Source organism: Macrobrachium nipponense, chromosome 21 (genome assembly GCF_015104395.2).
Source record: "Macrobrachium nipponense isolate FS-2020 chromosome 21, ASM1510439v2, whole genome shotgun sequence".
NCBI classification, from domain to species: domain Eukaryota; kingdom Metazoa; phylum Arthropoda; class Malacostraca; order Decapoda; family Palaemonidae; genus Macrobrachium; species Macrobrachium nipponense.
Genome location: NC_087212.1, coordinates 11,293,164 through 11,313,375, shown reverse-complemented (window position 1 = coordinate 11,313,375; position 20,212 = coordinate 11,293,164). Strand labels below are relative to the sequence as shown.

Below are 20,212 nucleotides of genomic sequence, written 5' to 3'. Positions count from 1 at the left end.
CTTTTATTAGTCCTTCTTCCCATGCACTCTTTAGCCACTCGTCTTCACTGGTTTTCAGATATTGCCCCAGTGCACTGTTCTCGATGTTGACGCAGTCCTCTATGCTTAGTAGTCCTCTCCCTCCTTCCTTTCGTGTTATGTATAGTCTGTCCGTATTTGCTCTTGGGTGTAGTGCTTTGTGTATTGTCATATGTTTCCTGGTTTTCTGATCTATGCTGCGGAGTTCTGCCTTCGTCCATTCCACTATTCCTGCGCTGTATCTGATTACTGGCACTGCCCATGTGTTTATGGCTTTTATCATATTTCCGGTGTTGAGTTTTGACTTGAGTATCGCCTTGAGTCTCTGCATATATTCTTTCCTGATTGTGTCCTTCATCTCTTGGTGTTTTATATCCCCTCCTTCCATTATTCCCAGGTATTTGTATCCTGTCTCATCTATGTGTTTGATGTTGCTCCCATCTGGTAGCTTTATCCCTTCAGTTCTTGTTACTTTGCCCTTTTATATGTTGAGTAAGGCTCATTTTTCTATTCCAAACTCCATCCTGATGCCCCCAGATACAATCCTACAGTCTGGATTAGGGTATCTATTTCCTTGATGCTCTTATCATACAGCTTGATGTCGTCCATGAACATCAGATGGTTAATTCTGTTGCCTCTTTTCTTGAGTTGGTACCCGGCATCCATCTTCTGTAGTACTTTTGTCATGGGAATCATGGCTACAACGAAGAGTAGTGGGGACAGTGAGTCTCCCTGGAAGATCCCTCTCCTGATATTAACCTCTGCAAGTCTTATTCCAGAGCTTGTAAGTATTGTATTCCAGTTGCGCATTGTATTTTTGAGGAAGCTGATGGTGTTTTCCTCTGCCCCATATATTTTCAGGCATTCTATTAGCCATGTGTGTGGTATCATGTCGAAGGCTTTCTTATAGTCTATCCATGCCATGCTTAGGTTGGTTTTCCTTCTCGTACTGTTCATTACCATTTTGTCTATCAGGAGCTGGTCTTTTGTGCCCCTACACTTCCTTCTGCAGCCTTTCTGTTGTATAGCCTTTCACTGATGATACCTGTTAATAACTTCCACATTATTGGTAGGCAGGGGATAGGCCTGTAGTTACTGGCTATATTTCCCTTACTCTTGTCTTTTTGTACTAAGGATGTCCTTCCTGTGGTCATCCATTTGGGTGCATGGTGATTTGAGATACAATGCTGGAGTTGTTCTGCTATTCGTGGGTGTAGGGCCTTGAAGTTTTTGAGCCAGTATTATTATTATTATTATTATCATTATCATTATTATTATTATTATTATTATTATTATTATTATTATTATTATTATTTGGAAATATTAATAAATCCATAGTCGATGTACCATAAAAATTCTCTCATCTCGGTAAAAGAGAGATAGTGAAGAGTTGTTCTTACTTAAAAGTGAAATGGAAATGTTTCTTTAAAATACTATCACATACGAAATTTGTAATTACACTTATATTATTATTATTATTATTTGAAAATATTAATAAAAACATCGTACCTACTACTAAATGTACCATAAAAATTCTCCATCTGAGCGATCTAAGAGAGAAGAGAGAGAGGAGAGAGAGAGAGGAGGGAGATAGGAAGAAGAGAGAGGAGAGAGAGACTCGTCCACGTAAAACAAAAATCATTGATCGCTAATCGGCAACACTCCTTCCTGTCACATTACTTGACATATTTGACAGCTCTGGACTTCAAACTTCCTGGGGTGGAGTTAACAATAAAAAAAAAAAAAAAAAAAAAAAAAGATGAGGGAAAGAATTCTTTATGTGCATCATTATGTAATTACAGTTATATTATTTTTATTTTTATTATTATTTGGAAATATTAATAAATGCATAGTAGATGTACCATAAAAATTCTCTCATCTCGGTAAAAGAGAGAGAGATAGAGAAGAGTTGTTCTTACTTAAAAGTAAATAGAAATGTTATTTCTTTAAAATACTATCATATACAAAATTTGTAATTACAGTTATATTATTATTATTATTATTATTATGTGAAAATATTAGTAAACATAGTACATACTACATGTCCCTTAAAAATTCTCTTATCAGAGAGAGAGAGAGAGAGAGAGAGAGAGAGAGAGAGAGAGAGAGAGAACATAAATTGTTGCATAAAAAAAAAACGAATAAATGCTTTTGCATGTTTGTTCCAGGATTCAAAAATATTGCGTTTGCATTCACGTGTCTGTGAAATACTCTCATATGATAATTAGTTAGGTTCAAGTGGAAGTGCGCTATTGTGAATTCTCACAACTTGAAGTGCGAAGATTTGGGTATTGCTGTATAAGACTTTTTTTATTATTATTATTATTATAAAGGTCTAGTTAGCATCATTTACATCTTGAGAGGAGTCAGTGAGATTCTTGTCTGCCCCAAAGTCACATATGTACCAGTGGTTGAGAATATTGTTCCTCTTGAAGTCATAACAAAGACTCGGTGACTGACTGTCAGAACCCTAGCTTAGCATCCTTTACCAACCCTTCTTTTTCTTCCATTGATGACGACCTATTGTATTTAGAGAAGGCTTTCAGGCTTTATCTCTATAGGCCCAGAAACTTCATATACAGTGCTGCTTAAGACTTTCTGTTTGTTGGCCAAAAGAAGTACCAAAGATTATGATGTTTGGCTCCAACAGGTAAGTGGGAAGCTTGAGGTAATGTGAGAAATGGTTAAGGGGAATTGGTGGGATTACGAGGTCATAAAGTCAGGTGTCATCTGTCATCAGTTGCTTTTAAGTGCAACAGATAATTGCCTGTTTTTTGTATGTGTACCTTGTGTTACCAGTCTGCCTTTGCTATTTGCTAGGTAAGAGATGTAGAGTTAAGTGTTATACCATTTGGGGAGTAAGTTCGATATTATGTACTTCACCCATATCCATTCTTGTTTCTTATTCATGGTGCTGTCACAAGAGGTAGACTTTAGGGCTAATGACTAAGGTGTCTTATATTTATGGCCAGTGTACTTGTTTTCTGATCAAAGACTTGTGAAACAAAAACATCTTTCTGTATACAATGCAGCTTTCTTAGTATATTTCCTGATCTAAGACTTGTGAAACAAAAACATCTTGCTGTATACAATGCAGCTTTCTTAGTATATTTCCTGATCTAAGACTAGTGAAACGAAAAAATCTTGCTGTATACAGTGCAGCTTTCTTGAGTATGTCCATCTTACAAACATATCATCTATTAGAAACTTGGTTTTTGAGTTTTATGGTCACCAAGTTCTCAAACTGTATGTCATGCACATGCAAACACTTAGGACTACACTTTGTGACTTTCCCCATGAATAGTTATCAGGCAAAGGCTATGTATGTTGTTGGGTTTTAATGAATCAAACTTTTTGTAACACATTTTTCCATGTGTCTAATTATCATATGTATAGGATGCTTTCATCTCAGCACCTGAAGCCTTGGTGCTGTACATTGCCTTCACAGAAAGTGAGGTAAGTGGTTAGGCCATACCTTGGGGTACACGTTGGGCATGGGCAGTAGGATTTCCTTGTCTCTTTTCACTGACAAGTTACTTGTGAGTCTGGGACCATTGCAGAGTACAAAATAAGGCATATATTGATACGTATATGGAGTTAATGGATTTGTATGAAAAGAACTTGTGTTGAGGGAACATTTGTTTTGTTGCAGCTGTGAAATTTTAAACTGAACATTACAGGCCTTGAATGATTATAAGTCCTTGATTTGGTAATGGTGGAATTTAATCTAGATATTTGTTTGCATCTTGAATATACAAGTTTTAAACATTTGGCTTTAATTGAATGGAGATATCTTCTGAACCTTAAAGCTAAAACTTGAGGATGACAAAAACCATGACCTTGTTGGGAGAAGAGAATATGATAGAACAACCCAGCAAGAATATTTGTCTTTTCCATCAATTTCAGCTTTGAGGATAAAGGATTTTAGAAGATTAAAGAAATGTCGTCTTAAAATAGTGGATGCCATGTGCATCAGCATTCAGTGAGAATGATAGTATCCTATAAGCATATTTAATGTGTTTAAAATAAGCAGAATATATCCGAATCCTTCATTATAATTTTATATGATGGTTCTCCCAGTGGTCTCATGTAGGACTCAAAAGCCCTTAAATTATATTCTTTAACATCTACAATTTTCCCTTGGCATGGGATATGTTGCCATATGTTCTGATGAAAAAACTTGGGACTCATAATCTAGTAGTGCTTTTGCCATTAGAGTATGTTATATGCAACTCCAATTGTAGTTATAAAATATGTCATTTCAAAAAGTATCAGTTTGTTATTCTAGAATTACCATTGAAGCAATTCAAAACTGTTTTTCATGGAGATTACTATGTGCAGCAAATTAAGTATTCTCAAGAGCATGTATGGTATGGGTACTAAATACTGAAGGAGACTGATTTAAATACAGCGAAAACTGTACCCGCTATGGTCAGAGTATGCACACCCATTTGTATAAATGATCATGTAGCATCATTAAACTAATTGTAGTGAGTGGGTAGAAGGCTTGAAGAAATTATCAAACCCAATGTAGGGTCAGTGTCATACTTTGTTACAAAATGAACTCGATGAAGTAGCATCGTCCTTAGAAAATTACACACACAATTCAACGTGCAAGTTCTTGACATACAGTGGTACCTCAGTTCATGAACATAATCGTTTGGGGACGCTGTTCGTGACTCAAAAAATTCAGAACCTGTGTCAACGTTCCTCATTATATAATAATGTAAAAACAAATCATTCGTTCAAACCTCAGAAACACTTTATTTTCTTAAAAAAAAAATTTTTTTTATGGTTTTCTGGCACGAAGTTATGCTTTAATTCACTGCATCCAATAATATTGTATTTATTATTATATTACTATTGTATTATAAAATAAAAACAGCAATCAATGTTTTGGTTTGGAAATCAACTGAGGGTGATTTTGAGGTAAGTTTATTTTGCTGTATTGAACTCAAATCAGAGAGATTTTCTTGCTTCTATTTAGCTTAAATGAATCTCTGAGTACTCTATTGATATGGAACAAAGGTTATTTAACATTATACGAAGTGTTTTCAAGTCTAAATATCACTTGAATACATATTGTTGTGAATGAAATTTAGTTATTTTTTTGTTAGTAGATGGCGCTGAGGGCATGTTTATTACATAAAAAAAATCAACAGATTGAGTTCAATATTTTCACTTAATTTCATCAGAATACTACAAGGTTTACATATTTACCTTTTATTGGAGTGAAAACAGTAAAATGTGTTCTTTCATGCCAAATAGTTTTGATTAAAGCACGTTTCTCTCTCAAATTTTGTGTACGGTCGAGTTTGATGGTACTATACCTGAGTTTTATCCATGTTGCCAATGCACGATAATAGTTGTTAGCAGATGAACATTCTTTCCTCAGCTTCAGCTACAACTTGCAGCTTAAGTTTAGCAGATAAACATTCTTTTTCAGTTTCAGCTACAACTTGCAGCTTAAATTTTAGCAGTATATGTCCTTGCCGATCTTTTCTCCATAGCGAATTAGGATATAGTAATGTAAAAACATATCAGTCCTATTCTACTTGATGTCATTTGTAACATAACTGTGGTAATTTTTTACTATCGTATGATGGTTGAAATGCAAGGAAACCGCTGTTGTTATCGGATTCGGTTGTTCATAGCAAATCAGCTGTTTCCGGCTGTATGCGTTTACACAACAAGTATAACATTACTAACGATTCTTTTAGCATTCTATTTTACTTTTTTTTTTTTATTTAACTAGAAAATGGGATAGATAAATAGATGGAGGAATAGGGGTTAGCCCAACTAGAAAATGGGATAGATAAAGAGGTTAGCCTATTGAAATTTGGTGTTCGTGGCTTGAAGCACAGTTTGCGAACCAGAACAAAAATTTTTTGAACATCTGGGTTGTAACCTGATTTGTTCATGAACAGGACTGTTTGTAAGCTGAGGTACCACTGTATACTTAACCTGAACATATAATTGTGTATGGTATTGATGCAGTGCAATGATAGCAATGGTATTTCACATAAATCCCTACATAGTTTTAGTTAGGAACAAGTAATAAGTCTTTAGACCCTGATATATTGAAGTATTGTCTATCTCCTTTTTGAGTTTGTCTTGTTATAAAGTTTTGTTTATATAGTATAAGAATGAATACTTCCTTTGGCTGACATCAATGGAAAGAGGAAGATATGCAAATTCACATGGTATAAAAAAAAATTCAAAAAAAATTTCCTGTACCTATCACAGGAATTTTTGAAAGTTAAAATTTTCAACCTTGAACAGGGCCTATAGATAGATGTGTGATGCAATATTACCCATGCAGCATGTCAGTTGATGTTTGCTGTCATGAGGGTTGAAAGAAATTCGCTTTTTGTGTACTATCTTAACTCACTGATGATGACGGTGGTAATAATGAATGATTATAAACAAATTACAACTGCCAATATTGAAAACTGGCCATCAGGTGACTTTGTTAATGACAATTATATTTTTTGTAATAAAAAACCTAAGTAACTTCTTGTAGCCATATGTACAGTATATTGAACTAGCATATGATGCTAAGTTAAGTGGGATTAGACCCTGCAATTCACCTTTCCTCTTTGCCATTGCTAAGGCTAGCAAGGAAAAAGTCTAGTATAATATCTGTCATAGTACCCCTTACTGGCTCCTAAGATGCTTGGTTGTGGCTAAGAAGTTAATCCCACTCTGTAGGACTTAGTTCTCCAGGTGGGCATGGCTGTTCAGAAGCTCCTCAAAAGCAAGAAAACCAAGACCTGTAAGCTGGAACACCTAAAAAAGAGCTGAGTGGTAGCTCTTTATTATAGACAGAGAGAGGTGTGTATCATGGTGGAGGTAGACTAGAAGTCTGTAGTCTGCTGAATAGGAGCTCCAATTTGAGGAATACCCCTCTGATGACAGCATCCACATGATGGTACATTTTGTGGGGTAAATACCTGCTGCAGATTTAGTGGTATCAGACATCTCCCTTGCAACACTGAGGGAGGGGGAAATATTTCTTTCTTGTAGTTAATGTAGGATAGCCTCCAGCCATGAAACTATTGACTGCCAGGACTGGTAATGTTGAAGCAGCTCGTGCCATAGGATTACTTTTCTTGGTGATTTAACAAGAAGGAAAAGCAGGTCTGGATACCACTCTGCTTGTGACCAGTGAAGAGCCACCAGGGTCATTCTGAGATGGAGTGACAACACTCAGTTGATCACTCGACATATGTAAAATAGCAGAAAAGCTTAAGCATTGAGGTTTCCTAGGGGTGTTTGAAGGTGTCTCCCAAGGCAACCCAGTGATCTGGCACTGGTTAGCAGAACACCATGAGCTTCCTGATTATCCAAGGCAAACAAGGTAATCATTGGGGTTCTCCAAATCTGAAAATTTTTTAGTTCTACACAGGTGGAGGGACCAGTTCATTCCCATGACCTGCCCCTGACGGCTAAGCAAGTCAGTCGCCATATTTTGATGTCTTGGAATGTATCTGGCTGACAGTTCAATTACTTGATGAGTCCTTACTTATGCACATGCCACACCAATATGCAGTTGGGATGGGATACCATACAACCTTGTTTCTTGATGAACGACATTATGGCTGTGTTGTACTCATCAACACTACCAGATGTCATATCAGTTGACCCCAGAATACATGTAGAGCTAGGGGCACTGCACCCATTTTGAGAAGATTGAAGTTCTGGTGAGAATCACCTCTACTCTGTACTCCCAAAGAAAAACAAGGTACTCATTTGTGTGCTCCACATTGCTTTCAGTGTGCCCAAGTACAGAAACAACTCAAATGGAGAGAGTTGAGTGGAACTCCCGCAAGGAGGTTCTTGTCATTTAACCATCAAGGGAGATTCTCTCACTTCCCTTTTCAATGGCATGAATGTCAAGAGGATCAACAGCTGATGACCATTGTTGCTTTAGGCATTATTGAAGTGAACACATTTGGATAGTCTTCAAGACAGGAGTTTCTTCAATGATGAAAAATGGCTGTGAAAGATTTACCAAAGCCAGCAGGTAGTTTCTGTTGGAACAAGCAATAAGCAGATACTTCCCAAAGTCTGTTATCTTGACAACATACCCAGATTTTATGTACGTATTGTCACAATAGCAGAATCAGTCAGGCTGGACTGGTTACCTGAATGAGGTGGTATGAGTGCACTGCCAGTCCTGTGCAGCCCATGGTGGTTTGGGGAGACCTTAATTTCATCTAGGGATGTACTGAGATAGCTCCATGGAGCTATGGCTTCACAACAGAAGCTGTAGGTGTTGGGTAGGCATAGCACAGGTAAGGTGTGCAACTGATGGTGTATTGCCCTCGGAAGACTGACAAAATCTTATTCCACTTCAAATCATATCTCTATTGGGCAAGCAACCAAGTAACACATTCAACACAGTTGAGGGAAGGCGAAGATTCCAAGCCTCTGCTTGAAAAACACCCTTAACAAGGAGTGATGGGTCATGAAAACAGGAATTGCCTACACACACAATCTCTTCCAGAACACCTGCACTGATGGTTTTTGGAAGAAGAATTATCATCAGCGACCATCATTCCAAATTCAATCACTTTGAGAATAATTCAGCAACAAGTCCCTGTCATCAACCACTTAAACAGAGATACTCAGAAATTTGATATCATGAACTTTGTATACCTACTCCACAAAATAGTGAGGATTGTTAGTTAAATGATAATGTCAGGGCCCATAGTGGATATGTATGTTAAGACTGTTTTCTTCTGTTTGAGAGACAGATGACTGGTGGTATTATGTATGCTTGTAGTGTTCATCCATTCATCATGCAGTATGTTTGTGATGTTTAAGAAGATTGTTGAGTGAATCCATTAGAAATTGAGCATGGAACATAGTATTGCATAATAATTTCAATTGGTTTTATTCTTAAGTTATTCACTAAGAGAAGCATGTTTTAACATTAGTTTTCAACTACTTTAACATTAGTTATTGTAGTTGAAAGTGAGGGTTTATTTAAGTATGGTAAATGTGAGTGAGAAGAGAATTTAATATTCGTAACCTTCAAAGTCTGTGGTTTGTGTACTGCACATTAGTGACATTTTTATTGACATTTTATGATGGTTGCTGTAACTGAAATTTTATTCCATCTCATTTTCAAAAAAGAAAGTTCTTTTCATTGAAGTAGAAACAATGTAGCAGTATATAGTAGTTTAGAGCCTTTTACATTTGACAGGCATTAGGCTACATGCTCCTGTGAATGTAAAAGTTATAAACCTTGGGGCACTGTGTTTTGTGCTAAAATATGAAGCAGTGCCTTACTTGAACCTGTTAATCTCATGTTTTAAAACCATGTGTGTGAAGGAATTATAATTATTGACCCATCCTTGAGCAGCTTTTTCTTTCAAAGTGATAACTTGTTGATCAGTAACTGTTCAGTTTGTTGAATTTTTTTTACTGTGTCAGATGCCTGTTTTTCTCTACATATGTTTTTGTTAGCATTATGTATTACTAGTGTTCCTTTGGTGCTTCATAGATGTTTTCCTTGTAAATTTACATTTGTTTGTGGCATTGCATCAGATTGGTCTTGTTAGAAATAGTCAGAGGTAATTGTATATGGAGTTACTTCCTATCTCCAAAAGTAAGTACTACTCTACTCTCTTCTCAATGAACTATGCTGTATATTTTCTTTGCCAGTTACTAAACCTCACTAGGGAAAACATCCTGGCTTAGGAAATTATGCTTAGAATACATTTCTTTGTGATGGATTCTTGTGAAGTTTAATCTGAGGCTGGTATCAGAGTAGTTTCAGAACTTTCACTCGAGTGTAAATCTAGGTATGAGATTCATTGGGTGAAATTTCAGTGTAAGCTGGTCTTCGTTACTGGTAGTCAGTTGGTTAGGGTTCGTGATTATTTTGGGTGGTTCTGAAGATTTTCTGTTCTTTCTCCAGATGGAAGAAACAGAATACTTTCAAGACCACCCATCTGTTAATCCCTGTACTCTTATGCGTCACATTAGAAGGTGAACTGTGCTCTCTCTCTCTCTCTCTCTCTCTCTCTCTCTCTCTCTCTCTCTCTCTCTCTCTCTCTCTCTCTCTCTCTCTCTCTCTCTCTCTCTCTCTCTCACAACTTGATCTAAACTTGAAGTAAAACAATAATACACAATGCAACAGAGAGAGCTACAAAATTGCTGGCAAAATGCAGGTTACATGTAATTGTCAAATGAGTTGGAAATATTTATATAGAAATATATTGATTTTTAAGTATGGTATTTTAATGACCATAAATATTGTAGTGAAAATCATTTGCAGTTCACTTTTCAAGTAGTATATGTAAATTGCCTCTCTCTCTCTCTCTCTCTCTCTCTCTCTCTCTCTCTCTCTCTCTCTCTCTCTCTCTCTCTCTCTCTCTCTCTCTCTCTCATGGAGGTACCAGAATGCAAATACAAGTGCATATGCTGGTGTATAGTGCTTTTTTTGGAGATCTAACTAAAGAAATATTATTGGTACATACCTAAATAGAATAATTATCAAATGTGACTAGGTCCATGTAGTCCAGAACATTTCAGCATATATACTTCCAGCAATGGTAAATTAAAAAGATACTATACATATTTTTGTAGATATTTCTATGCACGCATATTCAACAAATTTTCCAAAACTATGATGAAAATGATCTCGACAAGTTTTACGAATAAAACAGTGTTCATATAAATGAGCATGATATTCAGTTTTAAAAACTTGGTAATAGTTTTATTACAGATTAATTCATAGCAAGAGCAAATACAGCATGGCAAAACACACCCAAAGAGTAGTTCATCGGGGTTGCTATGCTGCAATATTTTGCTGGACACAAAAAAATTGCATTTTTAAATGAACTCCTGCCTCCCTATGATGCAGACACTGTTCAAGTGTGGAATAAAGGTACATAGTAAGGCATGATGGATTAGTTATCCTCGATTCAAAGAACTTGCTATTACAAGCTTAGACAGGCAAGTATTTGCTATACTCATTTCAGGATCTGCTATGTCTAGCTCACTCACTTGATTAGTCTATTAAGAATATTTTCCTTGGTCTTGGAGGTATCTGAAAAGTAATGAAATTGAGTTCAGGAGCCAGTGTATTAACATTTTGTTTAAGAGTTAATATTAATTTGATATAATTAGGTATGATTGATGAAGGACATACATACTGTACTATTTGTATTTTTTTATAAGAACCATTATCATTTACATGATGTAATTTCTTGGGGATTAATTTGACCAACCTTTCACAAAGATCTTGCTTTTATATTTTTTTACCTAAGAGACTCCCTCATATTAATCACACTAAATACTACTTATATGGCTGTTCAAATTTAAATGTTAGCCAATTTTTTAAAAATGTAAGGAGGATATGGACATATTCATTGTATTAAAAAATCATAATGTTTTTTTCACTGCCACAATAAGTTGAACAATTAGTATTTTGCAAGTACTGCACCATTTGGCTGGAAGAGCTTTTGCCTAGGAAACCGCCTTTTTGCAGGAAAACATGGTAAAATATTTAATCGGCAAAAATTCCTAGGGAGTCTGCTATGCCCCCAATACTGCTTTATAATGTGCACTTGAAACACAGCATCACTGTACTCTTGCTCTTATGCTGGATTTTCATTTTCCAACTAACCTAACTTGGGTGTGGCCAGAGTCTGGGAGATGGACTGCACTGGGGAGGTCTGTGATTAGCAGCAGCACCTTCCCTCACAATATTTGTTAGACGTGCCTTTCGACCCACTAACTGAAGGTCTGATAAGGTGCCAGTTAATTGTGGCATATTCAAGTAATATGAATGATTTCTCACAAATCTCTTTCAAATATAGCTACACATTAAGCACTTGTATGAGAATTACCAGTTGCAACGACTGGTATATATGTACTGTCATATAGCATCTGCTGGACTCAAGGGATTAGTGCATATGAAATTATTTGCTGTAATCTTCAGCTATCTCATCCTCTTTCAGAATCCCACAAATTGTTTATATGATAACTAGATATTAATTGCGTATTGTATGCTTACGTTTGCTGTGAATGTTCTGTCCATAATTTCAGAATAATAATGAGGTTGATAGCGAGAAGACTGGTAGTCATCTCTGTGGTGTATTTATACCAGTGTTTCAAGAATCTGTTCCCATCAACAGAGCTACAAATATGATGAAAATAAACATGACCAATACAGTATGTTTATAAAATATTGTTACATGGCTTCTAAGTTATGTTGGATCCATGTTCAGTGGGCATTCAAAGAAACCAAACAGATAAAGTATAAAAAGCTACAACTATTGTGACAAGATCACTATAGATATTCGTTTTGGTGATTGTATAATGTCTCGAAAACTGATGGAATTCATCACATCAGAAGGAATAAGACAAGTAATTTCGACTTCTTAGAATTGAACACACTGATTGATATTTGATTATCTAGTCTATATATGCACAGACTGTAAGAGCAATACTAACAGTTGAGTATCTCGTGTGTGAATGTCCGTCTGTGGAGACAAATCAATTAAAAGAAATTTTGTCAGATTCTCCACCATTTTCAATTGACCCAATAATTAGCTGAAATTCAATAAATAAAATGTAAACTTTATTATCATTAATAAAGAGATTCTTAGAGCTAGCACTGTGAGAGGTAAATGAATGAGCTCAGTGGTCATGGTACTAAACCCTCTTACGCCGATTGGACGTATTAAACGTCGAGTCAAAATGTCTCCCGTATGCCGATTGGACGTATCATACGTCGGCTCAAAAAAGTTTTTTTAAAAAATCGCGGAAAAAATAACTTATAGGCCTACCAGCCGAAAACTTTTGTATCACGCGCCTTGGGGGATGCTGGGAGTTCACGGATCAAGGCGTTGTTTTGTTTACAATCGCTACGCAGGCGCGCAAGCGCGAATTTCTTTCTTATCGCACTAAAAAGTATCAGTGACACATCTCGGAAATTATTTCGTCACTTTGACATAATTATTGCACCATTTTAAATTATCCTTTACATGAAGTATTATATATGAAAATGTGCGCAATTTCATGCACAATACAACTAAAAAATACTCATGATTGTAGCTTTTATCAATTTTGAAATATTTTCATATAAATAACGATAAGTGCAAAAATTACAACCTTCGGTCAACTTTGACTCTACAGAAATGGTCGAGAAACGGAATTGTAAGCTAAAATTCTTATATTATAGTAATATTCAGTCATTTGCCTTCATTTTGCAACAAATTGGACGTCTCTAGCACAATATTTCGATTTATGGTGAATTTATGAAAAAACATTTTCCTTACGTTCGTGCGATAACTCTTCCGATAAATTTTTTCGTGCGATTGTCCTAATGTTTGCACCCTTTTAAATTTGCCGTTACATAAAGTTTTTATATATGGAAATTTCGCAATTTCATGCACAATACAAAAAAAACAACCCATGGTTGTAGCTTTTATCAGTTTTGAAAATATTTTCATATAAATAACGTTAAGTGCAAAAATTTCAACTTTCGGTCAGCTTTGACTCTACCGAAATGGTCGAAAAACGCAATTGTAAGCGAAAACTCTTATATTCTAGTAATATTCAATCATTTACCTTCATTTTGCAACGACTTGGAAGTCTCTAGCACAATATTTAGATTTATGGTGAATTTATGAAAAAAAAAAAATTACGTTCGCGCGTAACTCTTCCGAAAAAAATCAGAATTTTTTTGTGCGATTGTCGAAATGTTTGCACCATTTAAAATTAGCTGTTACATAAAGTTTTATATATGAAAATGTGCACAATTTCATGTAGAATACAACTAAAAATGATTGAAGGTTGTAGCTTTTCTCTTTTTTTGAAATATTTGCATATAAATCACGATAAATAGAAAAAAAACCACGTTCGGTCAAATTTGACTCTACCGAAATAGTTGAAAAACGCAATTGTAAGCTAAAACTCTTACGGCCTAGTAATATTCCGTCATTTTTCTTCATTTTGAAACAAATTTAAAGTCTCTAAACAATATTGTGATTTATGGTGAATTTTTGAAAAATATATTTACCTTCACTCCGCGCGCCGATTCGCGGCCGCAAGTCTCCGAAATACGTACATGGCATTATCCTAATATTTGCTCCTTTTCATATTAGCCTTTTTATAGAGTTTCATATATCAAAATGTGCGCAAATTCATGAAGAATACAATAAAAATAATAGAAGGTTGTAGCTTTTTCCATCTTCGAAATATGTGCATATGAAAAAATATATATATTAAAATTTCGACATTCGGTCAAATTTAACTCGTCCGAAATGGTCGAAATCTGCAATTCTAATCTAAAACTCTTACAGTATCGTAATATTCAATCATTTGTCTTAATTTTGAAACAAATTGGAAGTCTCTAGAACATTATTTAGAATTACGGTGAATTTTTGAAAAAAATATTTTTTTGCGTCCGCGCGTTACGAATTCGTACATCATTTTGTGATAATATTTTTCCGGTGTTGCTTTTATTGTTTTACAATGTATTATATATCAAAATGATTGCAATTTAGTGTACAATACAACGCAAAAAAAAGTAACTGGTTAGCTTTGACCGTTTTCTGCACAGCGTGATTTGAATACAATTATGTATGATTTTTTTTTTTTTCGCTACCATATATCGCATTATTTACATATGATAATGATATTATTTTTCATTTCTGATGGTTGCATTCTAAACTTTAGGCAATGACAAAAAAAGGAGCCAAAAATGAACTCTTAATCTTCAAAAGTACGCGCGCTGTAATTTTTTGAAAAAATTATTTTTTCCACTTCCGCGCTCACTCCAAACCAGGCCCGGCATACGGGAGACGTTTTGATTTTTAGGGCTTCGGCGTAAGAGGGTTAATAATAATAATAATAATGATAATAGAAAAATCATGAGCATTTGTCTTGTTCTCTCAACTTAAACTTTTCAGATTGCATAATAATTTACTGTTATAAATTTATGCTATGAGAAGGAAATACCCATTACATGAAAGTAAATAGGATGAGTTTTTAATTTTTTCAAGTGTGTAAGGATTACTTTAGATATCCACACAGAGTTTAGCGTAGAAAATAATATTTGTGAAGATCTTGGCAGCTCTTCCATATCTGAAGATTAAAAAGGGGAGCTCTGAAAGTATATAAATTATAAGCTGTTAGAACTTTAGTGTACTGGGAAAATCTCCAGATGTTAAAGATAGTCATGTGCTAGGCAAGTAATTGTAGTACGTATGTCTTCTTTCTTGAAGAAGACTTGCACTGTTTCCGTTACAACAGAGGTATAGCACGTATGTCATGGTGCCTCTCTTACTTTAAACTAGAATTTTTCAAGTAGTAATGTCGAGAAGCTGAAAGACTAATTGTTAAACACATTAACTATGATTTCGTAGCCAGCAATAAAAATTTAGTCATGAATACAGTATTAAAATTAGGGAAGGGCCTTCTAAACAAGCTGTAAAGTACTGTAGTTGATATGAACTATTAATTTTTTTCCATTAATAATCTTGAAGGGTCCACTTGTGGAGAAGGTGTGGAGGTATTACTCATGTACTCGTGCTTCACAAATTATAATTATGGAAGTAGCAATAGAAAAAATTGTATCTTACCAAAATAATTTGATAAATAAAATATCGGAGAATTCTTTAGCATATGGCAACGATGGCGTTAGCTATTTTGATTCATTACCAGGAAGGTCTCCAACCTTAGTAAATCGGTTATTGTGTTATATTTCTATGAAAGCAGTCTCTTAAAAAAATTGTTTAAAGCTTATATAGGAAAGTGTCTTCCAGTAATTGTCAATGTTAATACGTAATTATATTTACTTGGTAGGAGTTTTAAATAAATTCTTGTTCTTGGATTTGTATGTGTGGGACATTAGCTTTTACTGACACTAAAAGTAAACTTGTGGTCTGAAATAATTCCCTAGTGATATTGTTTTGACACAACCAGACTGTTCTGTTATTGTTTACCAGATGGCAGGATAAGAATTATTTATCTTTGATGAGAGAGAGAGTTGTCTTTTAATAATTAAAGCACAGATTTATTTATTGAAGACTTCAGTTTCAATGCAGTAATGTCAGAGGGGAGGTTAATATCACATTTGATCAGACTCAAACCATTTAATAACAGGATTATTTTAAATTTAAGCATCTAATACTAGGATTGTTACTGTTGGATTATAACCAAAAATTGAAATGTCACTAGAATGTGCTATATTTTAATTTGCTGTATCACTCAAATACAGTAGCCAGAGAGAAAGCATGTATGTTTCTTTCTAATCTTCTCTCATATTTAACAAGACTAATTCTCATCCTGTAAAATGTGTGATGTCTCTTCTTTTTTGTCTTTCTTTCTGAGTTAGATGACACAGCACTAGTAGCCCTTCCTTTCATGTGTTCCTGTTTAATATCCTTTTTAGTGCAGTATCTAAAATCTTTTCCTTTCCTATTGTGTGTGGCACTGTGTTCTGTGACATTACGTGGTGACCATTGTGTATGTTGTGTGCAGGGCTGCCAGCCACGACCTTGGCTCTGAGTGCTGCAGCAACTCCTTCGGACAACTCGTTGGCTGTATCCACTGCGGAGAGGCTGGCCCTAGCTGACCACATGCATCGGATGCAGATGATCAATGAGGTTCATGCCCATACTCACTCCCATGCCCACACCCACCTTCACCTTCACCCAGAAGGTATGCAGGAGCAGAAACACTTCAACAGTCACATAAGCACATTCACTCATTCTTCCACTCCTTCAGGATGTTTATACGCCTGATTGTGTGTCAACATAATTTGTCTCAAAACGCAATTTTGTGTCTGTGTCTGATGTTATTTGTATCATATTTCATAAGCACATTTTTCCTGAATGGATAGGGTCACTTTCCACTTATTTCTTTCATTTTTCCATTTCATTTTTTTTAATCAGTTTTATTTATGGAATTTCCTAGTAGTGAAAATTTTTAGTGTATGAATTTTTTTTCCTGGGCCATACTTATGACATGTTTGGTGTTCAGTGTTGATTTGTTGAATGTTAATAGTGAGGATATCTACAAGGGTCTTTAATTTTGTACTAGTTGAAGTAGCGACAGATTCTAAGACTTTATTGTTAGACCTTTTTATACAAAAGTATAGATAAATTGGAGTATAGAGCCTTTAATTTGGTTTAATATGCTATATAGGATACCTTATACAAGACCATTTTCTGCTAAGTGATGAATGGGCAAAGGCAACCGTATGAAATTGATAGGGCTGTATTCACAAATCCAATGTTTTTGTTTTTGAATATCCATTTGATATGTAGCTTTTGAACAATTTCAGATAACTGAAGAAAAGATTGGTGTCTTTTATTACTCATTAGGAAATGTGATAATTAACTTTTGCACTGTTGGATAATTAAGTTATTTCATGCTCGGTTTATTTGGGTAACATGAGGGAATTTGTATTTAAAATCTTATTCAAAATGTGCATACGTAATACATACACATTTATGCGCAAACATATATCAGCAACGTTTTTATGCTTTGCACAAATGTGGTAAAGCTTTTGACTTGATTATAATATAACTAAAGCATTTTTATTATTGATTTTTGCAGTTAGTTTTTTCAGTCAGCTCTAGGTTTTGTTTTCATATCATATCATATTGCCACTCTAAATCAAATAATGGAAGTGTGAAAAATGGCAACTTTGCTAACTGCATGTATCCATTTATTCTTTTGGAATTTTTCGAGTGTCTTCAGTTTTCAAAAAAATTTAAAATAAATTGCTGAAATGTGTGTCAAAAATGTATTCGTCATTGCTGAAATGCCAATTAAATTGATCATTAAAATACAGGAATAACTCTTGAAATACTTACGATCTAATTAGATTTGTAGTGGAAGAGGTTAGTGTGAAATGCTGAATTTGAAGGGGAAGTGTATATGATGGAAAAGTCACTGCTCAACCTGTTTTCATGAAGTAATCAGTTGAAGTTAGATTTTTTAACCTAATATTATATCAAAGGTTTGCAGATTGTGATTACTATGGATTGCTTCATATGTGATACTTTTTGCCAATCTTTGTGCTTAATGGCCTTGTTTCTATATTTTTAAATGTATTTATATTTTTGCTTCAATTTTTATCATATGCTTAATCCTGCGATTTAATGGGAAGTAGGTACTCTTTTGGGATAGGACAAGGACATAATCATGAGCTATGACAATTGATATGTAGAATACTATGGTTGATATTGTTGAGAGACTAATCTTCAAACTTCATAGATATGGAATACATAGTACTTTAAAATGATACGTACTTATGTTACAAAGTTTCTTTACACTGTCCATAACATTGCTTTGCTTCAGTGGTTGTTGTAAATGTTTTATTATTTACTTGCATCTTGTATAGCACTTGTGTGCATTGTATTTGTAATTATATATATATATTATATATGTATATATATATATATTATATATATATATATATATATATACATATACAATATCATACGTACATATATATATATATATATATAATATATATATATGTATATATATATATAATATATATATATATATAATTAGCTTTCACATTAACATAGTATGTGTATGATTGAGTAGTTAGTATTCATTGCTGCACACTATCCAATTCTTTGCCTTCCTCAGCCATAAAGATTGTATTAAAATCCCATGGCCTGGCTTTACTGTGCTTTTGATATATACATACACAAATTCATAAAAAAGTATTTTGAAAATTAACCAATCCTGAGTTGCAACCCTGTGATGCCATTTGTTTGTTTTATCATTTGACACATGCATGATTGAAATATTCTGCTCATTTATTCTTATGATTGATTGTTCATCCCAATAGTAGTTTTGTGTGTATTAACCTAACAATAATTCAGGTGAAACTCAATACTCTTAATGGTTATTTTTTGTACTGTATAGAATACAGTGTAATGGCACTAATGACTTATAAGTTAACAGCTGCTGTAGGTACATTTAGGATACTTAGTATTAATTACATACTTAAGTATGTATTTTCAATTTTTCAAAAAGTAGAGTACCAACTACAGTACTTGAAATACTGATTATACAGTAATATTGATATACAGTACATACCACGTATTGAATCTTACCAATTTATATTCATCACTTGGAAATTAAGGTAATCTTTTTTTTCATGTCAGAGTATTAATAATCTTCAGAAGGAGAAAACTGGCAATAATTTAAAGGATTAAAATGTAGATATAATTGGTAGAGTGGGTAGCACAAAACACCCAACTCTTTTGCCATGAAAAACACAAACATTGCAAGATGTTTAATTTTCTTTGGCAGTGGTTTCCAGGAAAGTTGAGCAGTACAAGTTTTTCATGAACTTTTGTCAAATTGAATGTGTGATTCCTGCTAGACTTGAAATACTAAGGTCAAGAGTTTTGTAACCAAAGAAGTGAGTACATTATTTAGATTCTCAGAGAATTGGTGACTTTACAACTAGATTGTCTTGACATAATTGAGCAGGCCACCTGGTCACATTTTATGACCCACAGCTGGCTGAAGGATTCATTCTGAAATTAGGGTTGAAAATTAGGGCAGGAAAATGTTGAAGAATTTTGACAGCCAAGTTGAAACAACACAAAAATAACACAATGAAAAGTAAAATTCAAAGCCATATGCAACTGCAGGCTGAAGACATACTGGAAAAATCCTGCCTACTCTGTGTTGTGCAAGTGAGACTCGCCTCAGGCCCTTTCACATTTTGTTCATAAGATTCAGAGACTAGATTTAGAAATATTAAGAAATAAATTAATTAAATTTTAACTAGTTGTGGATTAACAAAAGGTTAAGAACAAGGATCTAAAGGTGAATCTGGGGAAAAGCCTTTCATTTGCACCCATAAGTAGTAAATAAGATTGGTCAAACAGCAAGGAGGAAAAAAAGAAAGTATGAATGGAAGTGGTGAGTAAGTGCAGCCAAGGTTGAATGGATGCTGCAAATACCCTAAGAAATGCATACAGTGCACAATTTGATTTGCGCTGATAAACTACTCCTTATGGTTGAGAAAGAGGTTAATTTATACCAAGATGTTATCTAAACACACAATAAAGTTATAGGTAAGAAAGGGAAAAGCAAACATAATTATAAAATTAAGTATAGCTACTTGGAAGGAATGAGCATATAGATCAGAGTAAAAGCATACCTTGTCTGGTTTTGCACAGATTATCTG

At 34.5% G+C, this 20,212-nt stretch overlaps 1 protein-coding gene across 6 annotated transcripts in view; it reads left to right on the top strand.

Moving 5' to 3' along the window:
* Positions 1 to 20,212, top strand: part of LOC135197790 (arginine-glutamic acid dipeptide repeats protein-like) — a 168,192-nt gene that overhangs the window by 135,402 nt on the left and 12,578 nt on the right. For 5 of the 6 annotated variants that reach the window (XM_064224907.1, XM_064224902.1, XM_064224904.1 and 2 more), the window contains exon 19: positions 16,525 to 16,704. The exons of the other annotated variant lie outside the window; for it this stretch is intronic. In XM_064224907.1, the coding sequence (XP_064080977.1) occupies positions 16,525 to 16,704 (180 nt within the window). The remainder of the gene's footprint in view (positions 1 to 16,524; positions 16,705 to 20,212) is intronic. 6 annotated transcript variants of the gene reach the window in all.